Raw genomic sequence first — 18,428 nt, 5'->3', positions numbered from 1 at the left:
TGACAGTTACAATAATTTATGACATTATCATGATATACTTGAGAATATTTGACAAATAGTATTTCCACAAAGATTCAAGGCAACTTGATTACTCATAATTATTATGTTTTATCGAATCAAACACATTTTTCTCCAGCCGCATTAATACGACGCACGAGGATTTTCTGTTCTATACAAAAACGGCTTCAAGGTTATGATTATATAGCAGATATATTTTGATTTCTTGATTCACACAATAAATACGGCCAGTAGAATGGCATTAAGATTAAAGTTGTTTTATAAATTGATACCAGGCGGGTAGGCTGTCCTTGTTCATCTTTCACTGCCTGAACCACTGTGCATGCTGTTTTTGGCAAGTGCATTGGCTTGGGATGTGTGGGTTAAGCAAACCGACCATCGGATGCCTGCTTCTACCTAGTACCCCTGGATACGCGAATGATAGAATCACTTGTGGTTCAGTTATTCCCTAACTGAATGACATCCCAACGATGGCCTAATCCGTGTGTATCCGTGCCGAGAGGATGAATGACATTGAGCCTATCAGCTGTCTCTATGGAACCTTCGAGGTACCGGGCACCCTCTCGTCGTAGCATCGCCTTGTCACGGTAATGCAGGGCTCTGCCGTGATTGACCTTCTTTCCCTAGCTACTAGTGGGACTTTTATGGTCAGAGAAAACTTAAAAATTATTTCTGACGCAGAGTCTATAGACGAGGTGGATGTCAAGTTTACGACTCCAACTGACCTCCCTGTAAATTCAGTTCAGGAGCGAGTTTACAGAGGAGATGGATGTCGATTTTACGACTCCTACAGACCTCCCTGTAAATTCAGTTCAGAAGCGAGTCTACAGAAAAGATGGATGTCGAGTTTACGACTCCAACATACCTCCCTGTAAATTCAGTTCAGGAGCGAGTCTACAGAGGAGATGGATGTCGATTTTACGACTCCAACAGACCTTCCTGTAAATTCAGTTCAGAAGCGAATCTACAGAAAAGATAGATGTCGATTTTACGACTCCAACAGACCTCCCTGTAAATTCAGTTCAGAAGCGAGTCTACAGAAAAGATGGATGTCGAGTTTACGACTCCAACATACCTCCCTGTAAATTCAGTTCAGGAGCGAGTCTACAGAGGAGATGGATGTCGATTTTACGACTCCAACAGACCTTCCTGTAAATTCAGTTCAGAAGCGAATCTACAGAAAAGATAGATGTCGATTTTACGACTCCAACAGACCTCCCTGTAAATTCAGTTCAGAAGCGAGTCTACAGAAAAGATGGATGTCGAGTTTACGACTCCAACAGACCTCCCTGTAAATTTTGTTCAGGAGCAAGAGCTTCTCAACTCCCCAACTCCTGATCCAATAACTGAACCTTAAAAAAAGTTTTGGTGGTGCAGCCAGGAAACGACTGAGTCGTCTCCTCAAGAGCGGGGTACCTCATAAAAGCGCCTTGCACCAATGCATGATGAAATATAGGGTGTAACATTTCAAAAAATAGCATTTCATGAAAAATTTAAAAAACGCGGATGTTATTTTTTTTAGCATCGAAGAAGTCATTAAAATGCTCTAGTTTTCCCATTTAACCGAATTCTTATCATCAATGATAACGGAGTTGGCAATGGTACCAACTTAATTTGGAACACCCTGTATAAGATATCCAGAAATTTCAATATCTCAATTGAAATACCAGAACCTAGTGTGTTTCGAAAATTAGTTTTATTGTAAATATATTTATGTCAATTTTGATTGACTTTGAAACCCTCTATTCCAGAATTGAGGAGTACATCACAAACACAGTGGTTTTCTCCATGCAATCTCTCCAATGGTATGGCAGATATGTGACCAAAGAGCCCGGTATGACCATTGACCAAAATAATAAGTATATTGGCATTGCTCGACTTCGACAGTTGAGATCAAACAATATCAGGTAATATTATTTTTGTCAGTATCATTTCATTGGTAGAATTTAAAGGAGTTTATTTTTGGGGGAGTTTTATAATATACATCTTTGTAAACAGTTCATTTAGAATATACTACCATTTTTTAGCAATCGGACAATGCAAATGATATAACTAAAATCATATCCATCGATATGATGAAAGTAAAGAGTTGATGTGATTCAAATCGCCTGTCTCTAAGTCCGGCCGTACGCGGACCACATATTTGCAGTTGAGGCAACCACAACATTTACGCGGTTGACCACACCACATTTTTGCGGTTATATAAACCGCACTTGCAGTTGAGGCAACCGACATTAAAAATTGAATGCTGTGAGACCAATATGAGAAAAAGTACACCACGTGTACGCGGTTGGGTACGACTGCAAGTTTGTGGGTAGTGTACGGCGGATGCCGAGATGACATTTCGGCGGAGATCAGCAGCAAGTTGACTGCAGACGTCCGTTTTGACTTTTGTGAACGCTCGTGCACGTGTAGTACACGGGCGTTCTGCCAGTCAGATATTTCTTTGGTTTTATTAAAATTCTTCAGATCTTCTAAGTGGAGTGGTACATCTTCATATTCGTTAGAGTTAGCAATCATTCTAGCTGCCTTATCCACATCCTCGTTGTTCGTTATGCCACAATGACTAGGCACCCACATGAAGCTGACAGTTCTACCGCTTTCCTTCATAATTCGAATTCTGGCAAGAATACTCCTTACAAGGGGGTCAAGAGTAAATTTATTTTGGAATGATCTTATGGAACTCAATGAGTCGGTACAAATTAGGAAATGAGTTTCGTTACGTGCGAATTCACAGAATAATAAAGACTGTTATATAGCGTATAATTTTGCTGTGTAAACGCTGGTTGTTGAGTGCATCGACCAGCTATGGAGGTGTCCATCTACAAGGAATGCACAGCCTACCCCATACTCGGTCTTTGATCCATCAGTATATGTTTTGCAGTAGTTTGGAAATTTACTGATGTTATTGTAATGGTTCAGTTTGTGTTGTTGTGAATTCAATTCTGACTTTTTTATTTCACTTCCCGAAACATTGCAATATATATTAGCCAGTTTCCATGGAGGGAACTCCGGGAGAGCGAGCGTGAAAACTCTCGAATCTGGGATAATACGTTGTTCTTTTATGCGTGTACCTGTTGGTCTGGTTGCCGTTGGTTTTTGTAGAAATAAATCATGGATTTTGTCATTGAAGAAGATATAATTAGGGTGGTTAGGTTGACAGTATATTTTCACAGCATAGTTTGAAAGAAGTCTCTTTCTTCGAAATTCAAGAGGAGTGGAAGTGAGGGAGTGATATTACAGGACTCGTTCTGAAACATACCGTTATCAGTCTCAGAGAATTATTTTGAAGTATGTTCAGAGTTTTCAATCGTGTTGGTCTGGCCGAGGAGTATACTACACTACCATAATCCATTCGAGAGAGAATAAGGCTGCGATAAACATTCAGCAGAATTTCATGGTCTGCTCCCCATTTGATTCCTGCAAGAGCTTTTATTATATTCAGTAGTTTATGGCATCTTTCCATCAAATTATCTAGGTGAGCTCCCCAATTCAGTTCAGAGTCAAATATCATCCCCAAGAGTTTTATTTTGTTTTCAAACTGTATAGGTATTCCATTCATGTTGAGGTTGGGATTATCATGAAGTTTTCGCTTTCTACAAAAGTGAATCGCCTTTGTTTTGCTTGCTGAGAATTTGAGACCTGTACTGTGTGCTCTGCTGTGAAGCTCATTTATGGTGTTCTGAAGTTTCTCCTCAGCATCAGAAGTGACTGAATACGAATAGAATATAGCTAGATCATCCACATATGCAGTTATTTTCACTGGACCTTCTACTACTTCTATTATGCCGTTTATGGCAATTGCAAACAGAGTGACACTCAATGTAGAACCTTGGGGTATACCATTCTCCATATCTCGAGGGTTTGATATAGCTTCTTGAATTCTAGTCCTGAATTTCCTGTCATTGAGAAACTGTTGTAGAAAAAGCGGCAGATAGCCTCTGAATCCCCATTCATGCAAAGTTCTCAGTACCCCATATCTCCACGTGAGATCGAAAGCTTTCTCAATATCAAAAAATATAGCTGTTAGATGTTTTTGTTTGACGAAGCTGGACTGTATTTCATGTTCCAAACAAGACAGTGGATCTAAAGTCGAACGAAATTTTCGGAATCCTGCTTGGAATCTGGAGAGAAAGTTTCTATTCTCCAAAACCAGGTTACATCTCCAGAAAATCAACAAGTTTGTTCCGAAATACCTATTTTATTTTGATGTTTCGCGATTTGATATTATTGAATATCAAGTTCTTGTTACAGTACTGTATAATTTTGAGTAATTTTCGGTGTTAACAAATGATAAATATAAGTTTGCACCAAAAACTTTGAAAATTATTTTACTCTTCAAAAAAATTGAACGTGGCTAACACCATAGTTGTGTGATTCCTAGTCCTCAAAAAAAATGTCCGTAAAAAAATTAAACTTCACTTGGATGACCATGACTTCAAATCCAGATGTATTTTTTTATGCTGAACAACTTTTTCGAATAACATTTCCCGATATTTTTTAAAATAATAGTACTATACACTTGTCTCAAAATCAAATATTTGAAGGCTTCTCATATATTACGTTTGCTTCACTGTATTTTGTTGGTGCATGTTTGGTTTTTGGGGATGCACAAACTTTTATCAAGAATAACATTTTGTCGAAAAACCCTCAACAAATAAGTTTTCCATATGGTGCATACTTTGGGGATGACACTGTATATACAAACTGATTTTATGTATTAAATGAAAATTGATCAATTCAAATGCACTTTGTTCCTACATAAAAACTGTATTAAAGATTAAGTGAAACTTTTTCTACAAGATTACTCTTATGACAATAAAGTATATTCTCTCTCTCTCTCTCTCTGTCTCTCTCTCTGTCTCTTTATCCCTTTCAATTCGATTATTATTTTGGAAATGCATTCACGACCGCTTTGCTTTCGAATATTTCAGTTGTATAGTAGTACCACCGATGGAATTCCTCACCAACAGCTGCATACACCAATTTTCTAACGGACCGGAATATCGTGATTTCAGCGAAGGATGGGGATATGACTCGAACTCTGATGAGTTTGCAAGAATGGACTCAGTTTGGAACTACAATAGTTACTATGCAACTGGCAGCTTGAGTTATATTGGTGAGAATGAAATTGGAACTACAGTTTTTGAAAAAAAAAAAAAAACTTTTTTGTCAATATGCAGGGTGTTTCTTAATTACGATACAAAACTTCAGAGGGTAATTCGTGAGGTCGTTTCAAGAAAAACAGTTCTCATGAACATATGTCCGGGGTTGCTTCGTTTCTGAGAAATACAGTCGCATAAGATCCCAGGCAGGTAGAAAACTCTGTCCTGGGTCTGCGACTGAAAACACCTGCACCAGAACCGTAAGGTGTTTTTGATTCATATGTGTACCAACAAATATCTGCTCTTAATATTTCCTTCTCCCGCAGGATTCTGTCCTCTCTACTCGGGAATAGTACTTTATAAGGCAGTCCATAGTTGACAGTTGGAGGCATAAAGTCAGAGGTCATTTCCAGAATGATGTGACTTCCAATGTCAACCAACAGTCTGTTGCACTCTGCATTGAATTGATTTGTGCAATTGGTAATGTGCACAAGTCTGTATGCAGTCCATCTAGCCTCTCTTTCCAGAAAAATGTGGAGAGGAGGTAGATCTAGAAGGATCACCATGACCGCTGACGGTGTGGTACCGATGGCACCACTGATAGCCAGACAAGCAGGGCAGATAGCCAGTTTTTATTGATGTCAATCGCATTTTCTTTTATTTTGAAATTATCCCTGAGTTTTTCAATTCCTATTGCCTCTTTATGCAGTGTGTGAAAGACAAATGGAATAAATTCATTATTTTGGTTATCGTACATATTTTTAAAAAATCCCGAAACACGTCAAATGTAAATTATAATTTGACATTTTTCAACGTAAAAATACCACTCCCACCTTCAGCCCCCTCCGAATGACAGGTAGAACCACCAATTTTTTAAAAGGGAAGTATAGGTTTGTGATACATCATTTGAAAGATCTCTTCATTCTCGGTTCAAAAATGTTATCGATCTCAAAATAAAACTGTATTCTAACATTATTTGACATATCAGGTGTGACCGACCTAATCGCAAGCGTTATTCGTTCTGAAAGTTCAGTTTGGTAGACATGGCTCTTTACATTTCCCTATGAAAAAAAATCTAGTGATGAAAGATCAGGTGATCGCGCCGGCCATTCAATCGATCCTCGCCACCCTAGCCACCCATTGGGAAGTGTTGTATCGAGGTATTGCCGGACATTAACTTGGTAATGCTTCATCCTGCTGAAACCATATCGTAATTCACTGGAACTTGAGGATGTCCTGGATCAAGATATGAATTTGCTAAACTTGGAATGACATCATTTTGAAGTAGTGCCAAATAATTATCGCCATTCAATTTGCCCTCAATGGAAAAGGGACCAATAATATGGTTTCCTACAATCCCTGCCCAAACATTAACCTTTTGAGGGTATTGCTTGTGTTCTTGTCTCATCCAGTGAGGATATTTTGTTGACCAGTAGCGGCAATTTTGCCGGTTAGCATGACCGTTGAGAGACAAATTACACTCATCAGAAAACATAACGTCTCCTAATTGGATGATATTGTTATCCAACAAGTCAATCATTTCTTTTTAAAATATGTTTTTCAGTCAACCAGCTGTCGAACTTTTACAAACGACAACCCTCAGAAGTCGAAATTTGTATGATTTTCACTATAAGGGTTTTACAAAAACCGCGACACGTGTTTCGCTATACAATAGCTTCTTCAAGTATAACTGTTTGAAGTTATGGTTGAAGAAGCTATTGTATAGTGAAACACGTTTCGCGGTTTTTGTAAAACCCTTATAGTGAAAATAATACAATAACTGTATTGATTGATGTTTTTTTTTTATTTTTTACTTTCTTATTATCAATACCTCAACATGAAATAGGTTTTGAGTACCTATATTGCAATAAGTTTCGATTTTATTTTATCGAATTTCGGTAACCACATGGTTTTAATTTATTTTATCTTAATTATTACAATAAATCCGAAAACGATAACATTTCGGAACCGACAATGAAGAGATCTTTCGAACGATATATCACAAACCTATGCTCCTCATTTAAAAAATTGGGGGTTGTACCTGTCATTCAACGGGGGTTGAAGGTAGGGGTAACATTCTTCCGTTGAGGTATGTCAAATTACAATTTAAATTCAATATGTTTCCGGATTTTGTTTAAATATGTACCGTAACCAAAATAATGAATTTATTCAATTTGGGTTTTGCACACTATACTCTTGGTTAGTAATTTTGAGTTTTATCAAGTATTACTATATCTTTGAATGATATTATGTGGCAGCATGTACGGCTACAGCTGATTTGTGTGGTTTGTCCGAGCCGACGATTTCTCTTGTGTTCAGATGTTCCAATTTAGACCGACCCGCAGCTATAATGAATCTGGTATACCCCGGATGTTACTAAAGGTTCTCTGGGGTCCTTAGATGACCTTAGACTTTCTCTTATAGTTTTCATAGAATGGTCAATTCTGAGTGATACTACACAACTATTTGTTTGCCGGGAGTCATCGAATTGATGGTTTATCTTCCGTACAGTCCTGATTTGGCACCCAATGACTTCTTTTTGTTTCCGAATATCAAAGGTGAACTGCGTAGTCCACGAATTACTAGCGTCGAAGAAGCAGTTGAAGCGTTCAAAAACCATGTTTTGAAGGTGTCTCAGTAGGAATGGAAAAATTGCTTTGACAAATGGTTTGAATGAATGTAAAAGTGTATTGATCATCAAGGGGAATCATGATGCACTGTTTGGAATCAAGGGGAAAATTTCGAAAAACAATAAAGTCATTTTTATCAGAAAATAATAATAATATTAATAATTATCACTCGGTCAAGATGGCTGTTCTGATTATTGGAGTCCTTGGTGGAATGATGTCCTCTCTACTCTCGAATCTTAAAATCATACCGGCTTGCCGCACTGAGGCAGAAATCTTAGCCGCGCAGATGCAGAAGACTGTCATTCTTGACACATTCCGCTTGCTCAGAGCACATGATTCTCGGACCCAATTATCACTTACCTCAGGGTGTGGGTAGTGGTCATTGGTTGATAATGCTGGGGCGCCCTCGTGAATGTATCGGGGCTTCGGGAGATAGGGCCTGACCAGCGCACACTACGGTGAAAATAATAATAATAATAATGATAATAATAAATCTTGGACCCAATGATCACTTACCCCACGGTGTGGAGAGTGGTCATTGGTTGATAATGCTGGCGCGCCCTCCCAAATGTATCGGGGCTTCGGGGGATAGGGCCTGACCAGCGCACACTACGGTGAAAAAATAATAATAATAATGTTTATTATTATTTGCACAGACTCTCTAAGTTTTATTCAAGCAATTGAAAACTCTTTCAGTAAACATCTGTTGGTACAAAGAATCTTAACACTGATGAGTTGTCTCCAGTCCAAAGGAAAATCGATCATATTTGTTTGGGTTCCTAGTCATATGTGAATTGATGGTAATGAGAAAGCTGACGCTGCAGCAAGAGCTGCTACTGAGATTAATGTCGATCTGAATATACCTGTGAGTCCAAATGACACAAAAATATTCATAAAAAACTCAATACTCAACACATGGCAACACGAATGGACAAACAACGATTCAAAATTGGAAGGTATCAAACCTGATATTGCAGCCATAATACTTCCATAAGGGCTAACGAGAAGAGAACAAGTCATAATAACACGACTTAGGATAGGAAATACGGACTTAACATCCTCTTATATACTGAGAAGACAAAGACAACCATACTGTGAAAATTTCCAAACTATGACGACGGTTAAACACCTTCTCTTAGAATGCTACCAATATGAAGCCGATCTACAACGATATAACTTACCGGATAATACCAGAACTTGCCTCAGTACCAAAGCTATAAGAAATGTTTTGAACTTTCTGAAAGCAACAGACCTTTTCAACAAAATATAAACATTTATCGTATACTACAAAATGGCTAATGACCTCAGTAGTCGATGCCAGAATAATAATTGAAAAAAAAATGTTTATTCACCACATGTATATAACAAAGATTTGGTAAATAAACGTAGGCATCACAGAAGCAACATTTTCGAAAAAATGTTCCTTGTGCGTGATATTGCCAAATTCGAAACTATAACTAAACTAAAAATTATGTATCTAAGAGTATTATATACAATGAATAGATATAAACTGTTAACTATAATGAATTGAATACAATACAATGAATAGATATAAACTGATGAAAAGGAATTAGCATATAAAACTATATAGATAATATGAAACACATAAGGACATGATGGGATTGAAATTAAGTATTTTTTATTGAGTTCATTCTACAGGGGTTTTTATTTTTTAGAAAGGTTGCTGTTAATAATTTGATAAAACAGAGTTCGATCAGAATTTCAGAGGCAATTTTTCAGTTCTTCCTGAAATTTGGATTTATTTTGTTTATTATTGAGTTGTATTTTTTCCGGTACTATGCTCCAGATCTTTGGGCCAAGATAATTACAGTGTCTTTGACCTACCAATGTTTGGCATCTAGGAGCTAGAATTGAATTTTTTCTACGGCTATTATACATGTGTTCCATTGGTTTTATTTTTATTTTGTTCTCGACGACTTCCAGAATAATCTTTTGGCAGTATAGCTGCCGTGTATCTTGGACATTACTTTCTTCAAAAAAGAGGTCACTGGAGAACGTTCTACCTTTAACAAAATTTTTAGATTTTTTTTTTTGTTAAATATCCAGACATCTCAAGTAGGTATACCTAATACCTCCCGAACCTATAATACCATAAGACCATTCAAGACGGTTCGGAAAGTCTCTCGGTAACAGTGCCTGTACTCGTTGCAGATGGTAAGGGTATAAGAGTTGTTCCTTTAAAATTCGAAATACCGTCATATGGAAAGCAATCTCTCTAGTACTGGTAGTAGGTTGTTCTTCAATCAAATTGAGTACTGCTTCCTCAAGCTGTAGTGTTCGTACTTCTAGATGGCGACCACAATCCTGCGTTCTTTTGTTGAATGAACCATATTCTCGTAATCGTTGATGAAGTCGACCAAATATTCTATGTGAAGGATACTGCCGTTGAGGATACATTTCAGCATATCTTCTAGAAGCTTCTAACCCTTTCCCCTGCTACAGACCGTAAACGTAATGCATATCAGCCATTTCCTCATTTGTGTATGCCATTTTAATAACAAGTGAATTATCAAAGTAACAAATTAAGAACAGAACAATAACACACAATTAGTATTAATTCAATTTCGAAAATTCACAAACTGACAGCGTCATACCAATTTAATTGTCACTATCGATAATAGCGACCTGCTAGATAGATTAGTTTCGTATTTTTGCATTTATCCTAAAATAATTTTTTGCTGCGAACTGGTTTATTTTGGGCAAAAAACCCAAGGAAATTTTTTTGTTTTAAATGAAACAGGCTATCGGAAAAACATTTTTAAATGGTATACAAATAATAAGACAAAAAGTTATATTGGAAATAAATTTTAGGGGTTGCGTTTCCCACTCCTTACAACCATGGGGTCAACCAAATAAATTCCTGGCTAAGTTTCTTTTTGGTAGTACAAAACGTCAGATTATTTTCAATATTGTATTTTTTTAGTGATTGTGAAAAAATTGATATACAAATTTTTTGTACCCCCTTTAAGGGGCTGTATCTCAACAAGAGATGCTACAATAAAATTTCTTTATATGAAAGATCCTATCTTTTTTTCGATGGGGAATCACCTCCCTAAATGTTTTACACCTATTTAGTTACACCCTGTATAGTTTCTGCGTTGTAACTGAATGTCAGGCATAAAAACCTACAGACTACGGTCAAAATACTCGTGAAATAGCTTCGACATAGTGAAATAAACTTATTTCTTTTGTTTCAGGAAAGTTCGCTACATATCCTGGCGGTGGTTACGTTTCAACTCTAGGCCGCACCATGAAGAATTCCTTGATCAACACCAACTATATTTTTCGCAACAATTGGCTCGATAAATTTACTCGTTGTATCTTCGTAGAATTTCTTCTATACAATTCCAATAGTAATCTTTTCCAGTCGGTTCTCGTGAGTTTCGAGATAAGCGCAATCGGATTCGTGGAACCGAACTTCAACGTAAGATATAGATAATTAATTCCCTGATGTGTAAAATTGAAGTGAATTCTTTATTATTCTTCGGAACTGAATATCAAGTTTTGAAAGAAAATTCATGTAGACATGTAGCCCATTTCTGGGCTGACCTGATTTTGAGGTGGAAGAAACTTAGAGAAGCCCTTTGCCAAACTCTCTTCGTATATAATATTTCTTATACTTGAATCTAGACTCAACTGATGCTGGCGTAGAGTCGATTCAAATCTGCATAGATATTCAATCTATATTATAAAAAAACATCAATTATTTATTCACGAGATTCTGCCATCAACAGGTTTTTGGGTGTGAGCTTATAATTCAGCTTCGATTCTGGACAATTCGAATTCGTTTAGAAAAATTGGCCAAAAATTGCTATGCGATATCTAACAGCAATGAGTTGAAAAGAGGCAAAAATCAAACCTTGGAAAGAATGAACAATATCAATGTATAGAATTTCACTAGTTCGGCCTTCCATTGTCTACTATATAAAAATGATTTGAAATCCCAGAAACAACTAAAAAAGAAGAATTAAAAATGAATGGCTGAAAATAACAATTATATTAAGCAAAATAAACCTGAAATGAAATGATAGTGAAATAAAATACAAGTGAAATAGAACAATTGAACAAAAATAAAGAAATGAAAAAATAAAATAAAAATAAAAAGTTAAGAGATTTCAAGTCACGTTAGTTCACGACGTTTCGATTGTTAGTACCTACAATCGTCTTCGGGTGATGACTGGACTGATTCCTCCGAGAGATGACTATTTTTAGGTCGTTCAAGTACTTTCACTTATCCCCGCTTTCCATTTTCCACTTCACTGGTTCCGTGGGAAATGACCGTTTGGCAGGAGTTGGCCATTTTTCGCTTGATGATGGGTTTCCATATGTTGCGTATTTCTACGCTGGCCTGGCTGAATACGTTGTTGGACAACATGTATGCGGCTTCCTTGAATTTTATCCTAAACCAATCAATGTTCCTCTCTGTGCAAGATCTCAGCTTGGGACTACTCGATGTTGTGTTGCTGGGTCCAAACATGGTCTGCTATTCCTGATTTGCTGGTTTCCGCTCGCTGTGTGTATTTCTTGTGCTCGGCAATGTTAACATTCAATGGCCTCTTAGTTTCACCAATATAGGATTTTCCGCACTCACAGGGTATCCGGTAAATGCAATTCTTGGAATCGCAGTCCGCGTTTGGTGGCCGGGTTTTTGTGAGGCTGCTACGGATAGTGTTACCGGATCTGAAGCAGGTTCTGATGTTGTACTTGGAACCAATTCTTCTTTTCCTCTTCGATATTCCTCTGATGTAGGGAAGTGCAAGCACTGGTTGTGGCAGCTTCTCTTCCTTGCGAGGCTCCCGCTGTCTTTTAGCCAAGGTTTTTTCTACCATCGCTTTGGAGTAGCCATTCCGTTGAAGATCATTTTTGATGATGTCTAGTTCCTTCTCGAGACCTTCCTTTGTGTTACAGAGCCCGAAAGCACGGTCTAATAGACTCTTGATGATTCCTCTTTCAGTTGATTGATGGTGGTTGGATTTGTAGTTCAGATACTGTCCCGTATGAGTGGGTTTTCGATATACATATGTTTTCCACTTAGTGTCGGTCCTCTTCACCAAAACGTCTAAGAATGGCAATTCGTTGTGGATTTCCTTCTCCATTGTGGAAGTGATGGAAGGTCTCACGCTGTTGATGTGTTTCAGGAAGGCGTCTAGTTCAGTGTTCCCATGGTTCCATATTATGGAGGTGTCGTCAACATATCTCAACCAGACTCGAGGTTTCTTGTGGGCTTCTTCAATGGCCAGAGTTTCAAACCACTCCATATATATGTTGGCTATGACTGGTGAAAGTGGCGATCCCATTGGCAGTCCGTCATCTTGTGTAAAGAATTCGTCCTTCAGTTGGAAATAACAGTATCGTACACAGAACCCTAGTAATTCCATAATTACTTCTATAGGTAGATTCATTCTCTCTTTCAGGTTGCCGTCTTCGGATAGCTTTCTTTGTAGGAGTTGGAGTGCTTCTTCGACCGGAACGTTGGTGTAAAGGCTTTCCACGTCAAAACTAATTAGCTTATCTTCCTGTGTGACTTCAATTGACCCTAGTAGTTCGACAAAATGTCTTGAATTTTTCACAAAAGACGATGTTTTTCCTTGTAATGGTTGTATTAAGGGAAGTACCAATCTAGACAAGTTTTGAGTAGCCGAATCTCTGGAGCTGATGATCGGTCTAAGTGGAACGTCCTTCTTGTGGATTTTGGGCAGTCCATACAAGTGAGGGGGCTTACTGTGGTGCGGTGTTAGCGATGATCTTTTCTTGTTCGAAAAATAGACTTGGTGTTTTTTCAAAATCTAGTACTACTTCCTTTCGATTGATGCAGTAGGGTCCCGTACGATATTCGGGAATCGTCCCTTTTGAAGGACCTCTTCGATCTTCTGTTCGTAGAGAACGATATCCATTACCACAGTAGCGTTTCCTTCATTTGCAGGTAGGATCTTGATGGTGTTGTCTCTACGTAGGCCGTTCAGAGCTTTACGTTCTTCATTGCTGATGTTAGATGTTGAAACTGGTTCTCGATCCAGCTGTTCTTTAACTGAAATCTCCTGCCTCGGTCTAGTCAATAAGGAAACTGGAGGATTCCACTGCAGTAAAAGACCTTGGCTAAAAGACAGCGAGAGCCTCGCAAGGAAGAGAAGCTGTCACAACCAGTGCTTGCACTTCCCTACATCAGAGGATTATCGGAGAGGATAAGAAAAATTGGTTCCAAGTACAACATCAGAACCTGCTTCAGATCCGATAACACTATCCGTAGCAGCCTCACGAAAACCACGTCACCAAACGCGGACTGCAATTCCAAGAATTGTATTTACCGGATACCCTGTGAGTGCGGAAAATACTATATTGATGAAACTAAGAGACCATTGAATGTTCGCATTGCCGAGCACAAGAAACAAACACAGCGAGGGGAAACCAGCAAATCAGAAATAGCAGACCATGTTTGGACCCATCAACACAACATCGAGTAGTCCCAAGCTGAGATCTTGCACAGAGAGTAACATTGGTTCAGGAGAAAATTCAGCAACAACGTATTCAGCCAGGCCAGCGTAGAAATACGCAACATATGAAAACCCATCAACAAGCGAAAAATGGCCAACTCCTGCCAAACGGTCATCTCCCACGGAACCAGTGAAGCGGAAAATGGAAAGCGGGAATAAGTGAAAGTACTCGAACGACCTATAAATAGTCATCTCTCGGAGGAATCAGTCCAGTCATCACCCGAAGACGATTGTAGATACTAACAATCGAAACGTCGTGAACTAACGTGACTTGGAATCTCTTAACTTTTATTTTTATTTTCTTTCTCAATTTCTTTATTTTTATTTATTTTTGTTCAATTGTTCTATACTACTTGTATTTTATTCCACTATTATTTCATTTCAGGTTTATTTTGCTTAATATAATTGTTATTTCTAGCTATTCATTTTTAATTCTTCTTTTTTTGTTGTTTCAGGGATTTCAAATCATTTTATATAGTAGACAATGGAAGTCCAAACTAGTGAAATTCATCATGAAACATTGTCAATCTCCTTCAAACAAACATCAATGTATAGCGTACAAAATGTAGGGTGTCTCCAGAAGCTCCAATGAATTCAAGATATTGCCAGAATATTTAGTGACACGACCATCTACAAACCTAAACCAGTCGTCTTTGACTAATGCGTAATAATGACCAGATTCAACGCCAGAACCACAGTGAACAATGACTGTATGAAGATTATAATAGTTTGAATTGAAGGGGTTACATTTTTAGGAGTGATTAATTTTTTGGGAAAGAAAGTTTTTGGCTTTCTACTACTCCATCTGATACAAAAAATGTTTGAAATACAAACTGAGTAGAGAAAAGTATCTTCTGTATAATTCAGTGTTCATATAGAAGTATTTGTTTCGAAAGAATTATTTTCTTTCGTGTAATTCAATGTTTATATGAAAGTAGCTGTTTCAGGAGGACTTTCTTTCAGTTTGTATCTGAAAGTTACTTCTTTGCATGATCTACACATTCATGTATAGAGGGATTCTCTCATCCCTTTTTTTGTATCAGATGGAGTAGTAGACAGCCAAAAACTTTCTTTCCCAAAACATTATAATAGTGATTTGCTATATTGAAGTGTTCGTCTATTTCAAACTTTCTTAAGAGTTTGGTGCTTCTGTCTGAGGTTGAGTCATGTTTGATGAGAGTTATTATTAGATTGACTGGTGTAACAGCTATACTTGTTGTCTCATAACGATCAAATAGTTTGGCACATATTTGGCAATACAGTTGATCATCACCCGAAACAGATTTGAACAGATTTTCCAATAGTTATATTTCCAGACGATTCAACAATGGATGGATTGGTTATCAGTCATATTAGAAAACGCTAGTTGAAGTTCAAGAAAATCACATAAGTTTTTGTTACCTCTTGAACATTCACTACAAAGTAAACTAGTGAGGATTTTTCCAGCAAAAGATCTACAAACACAAGACGAGACTGTACGAAGTCATTCAATCCAGAACAGTCAGGAGTAACGTCAATGTGGAAACTCGGCTAATATTATTTCATTTCATCAAACCCTCAAAAGACCACGTATTCAAGCCGTGGCCGAATCACTCTCTGAGGACATAATTGGTGGCGTAACCAAACCGTTGCTTTGCGAAAATAGGAAGGTAAAAACTTCACCTGTTGACCAAGTCGCCCACTAATTCTCAATCCGTGTGGTCAGAACGAATTTCAAACTTTTTCTGATCTGCTGGCAGCAACTCTCACGCTACCAAACTGAATCAGAAAAATAAATACCTTTAGCTGGACGATCTCATATACAGGGGGTGTATTTTTCTTGTGCGAGTATAATTAAAATAATTATTATATATCATTAGTAGTGTATAGGGATCGTCAATTCAGACCCAGAGGTCATTTATTACACGTTCTTGAAATTTTTCATCATGAACAACACTTGTACAATTGCTATTCATGTAGCAAGTGTTTTCTAAATTATCTAACCCAATTTTCTTCGCAATATTTTCAGGATAACTACCCACTGATTTGTAAGGAAGAACATGTTTCACAGAATCTACTTCAGAATCATTTCTCAAGCTGCAATCGATCCTTCCAAGTGATGAAGGGTTTCGTAGAGGGATCGATTCGGCTCTTGCTCCATAAAGCTCTTCCACTGAAAGAGAAGGTTTAAGTTTGATGATAGTCGTGTCACTAAATATTCTGGCAATATATCTAATTCACTGGAGCCCCTGGAGGCACCCTTCATTTCATTCTATGAAAGAGAGGACATTGGCAGATCAAGATCTTCAGATATTGTGGTGCTGCAGGTTTTTCCAGATGTTCCTGCAGCTGAAAAAGCAAATGCGCCACTGGAGTCGATGAATTCGCCCCGGAGCGCCAATTAATTTTAGTTGTTTCATAATTTCATAATTTGTAATACTTTTTTATATGTTCTTGGACAAGTTCAGAAACAGTAGAATATATTTATTGAGATCTGTAGCTACAAAAGCACATGACATTGGAACGGACAAAACTTTTTAAATAACGTAATATGCTATGTATTCTCAGGATCAGACATAAACTTGAACGATATTTCATTGATTAGTTTTCTTTGATAAGAATCAAAATGAGCTCAATTGATTTTCGTCTCAACTTCATACATCACAGAGTTGTTCACTCACCACAATTCTTTTTCAGATCAAATCTGCCCGCCTGCTGTTTGTAAAGGAAAAAACTGGATTATTAGTAACTATACTACTCTTTGGCTTCCTGTCGATGGTATTAATTTTAACAGTGAAACTAGTGCTCAAGATAATCAGGAAGAAAAAAATGTTGTTCAAGGATCTATGGCACGTAGTGGATATAGTTATAATAACAATAAGTATCGCTTGCCTGTTTTTGTATATGGAGAGAGCAATGCTGGTTAAGAGTTTCCTTGTGAAAATAGAAAACGCCAAGCATAACGAGTTTGTCAACTATTTTCACCTGTTCTTCGCAGAATCTGCCCTCACAATACTAGCAGCTGTTCTAGTGTTTATAGCCACTTTGAGACTGTGGAAGTTGCTGAGGTTCTTGCAGATCATTAAAATCGCCGAAAAAACTTTCGCTCTATCCCTTGGAGCTATTGTTCTTATATTTTTCTACCACATGTTGACGGTTTTCGCGTTTACTCTATCGGGTATAATGTTTTTTGGAGACCACTCTTCTGATTTCAAAAACATATTGGATTCAACAACTACTCTGATCCTCATGTCATTGTCCTTCTTTCAAGATTTCAAGTTTATGACGCTGAAAACTCCCTTACATCATTTATACTACAGTCTGTACATGCTTATTTCGCTGTTTTATCTCACCCTGTATATAGCTATAATAACGATATGCTATACCGAGGCACAGGTGATTTATTCTAGGGAAGAAGGCTACGACGTTTTCGATTTTTTGAAAGAACAGTACCAGTATTATAAAGGGGTTGCCAAGGTCAAATTGAGGAGCTCAAGAATTCGAGGGGGTGAAAGCGGTTCTGAGGGTAGAAAATGGATATACCCTAAAGCTGATGTGCACAGATACGCCAATTGTTTGACAGTGCCCAAAAACAGGACAAGTGGTATGGTACATGTAACGCTGGCAATCTTGAGAAACATGAAGAGGACACCCACGCTGAAGCAAGGTGCTGAAAGTTTGATAAAAATGATCATAGCAAATTTTTTTCGAAAGGATTCACAGGAAAACGATTTTTTTTTCATAAGTCATGCGAAACGTGGGAAAGCAACCATTGTAGATGATTTGGTATTTCTGAAGATGGAAAAGGTGTTGACAGTCCTCTTTTCCAAAGCAAACAGACAAAAAGAATCGTTCTATGCGGGTTTATTGGAGAGTAACCAAAGAAGAGTTGATATAATGACAGAAAATTTATCAGTTCTAATGAATACTCTAGCTAGAATTGATTTTGAATTCGAGGAATAAATGATTAATTTTGAATAGTATTTTTCTTTGACCTGCAGTTATAATTATGATAATAATGATATACAAGGAGAAAACCGTAGGCACAATGTCACCCATTTGTTTTATACTGGTGATCCCAAACTTCATGGCTCTGGAGAAACGGATCTCCATCAGTCCTTGAGGGTGATGAAAGAGTACACGCATGGTATGAAATTCGGGATAGACAAATGTGAAACGGACGA

General features: G+C 37.6%; 1 protein-coding gene across 5 annotated transcripts in view; it reads left to right on the top strand.

Moving 5' to 3' along the window:
• The window catches only part of LOC111518244 (polycystin-1-like protein 2), a 94,047-nt gene extending 75,825 nt beyond the window's left edge, over positions 1 to 18,222 (top strand). For 4 of the 5 annotated variants that reach the window (XM_074175599.1, XM_074175598.1, XM_023174641.2 and 1 more), the window contains 4 exons: positions 1,770 to 1,925; positions 4,953 to 5,137; positions 10,972 to 11,198; positions 16,942 to 18,222. In XM_074175599.1, the coding sequence (XP_074031700.1) occupies positions 1,770 to 1,925; positions 4,953 to 5,137; positions 10,972 to 11,198; positions 16,942 to 18,207 (1,834 nt within the window). In that variant the 3' untranslated portion in view covers positions 18,208 to 18,222. The remainder of the gene's footprint in view (positions 1 to 1,769; positions 1,926 to 4,952; positions 5,138 to 10,971; positions 11,199 to 16,941) is intronic. The other variant, XM_074175600.1, reaches the window with a different exon arrangement.
• Positions 18,223 to 18,428: the final 206 nt, after the last annotated feature.

The sequence above is a fragment of the Leptinotarsa decemlineata genome, unplaced genomic scaffold, assembly GCF_025532065.1.
Source record: "Leptinotarsa decemlineata unplaced genomic scaffold, Ldec_3_MD MMD2_tig00001064_RagTag_RagTag, whole genome shotgun sequence".
NCBI classification, from domain to species: domain Eukaryota; kingdom Metazoa; phylum Arthropoda; class Insecta; order Coleoptera; family Chrysomelidae; genus Leptinotarsa; species Leptinotarsa decemlineata.
Note: the sequence above shows the minus strand (reverse complement) of the source record. Positions and strands in the feature narration are given on the sequence as shown.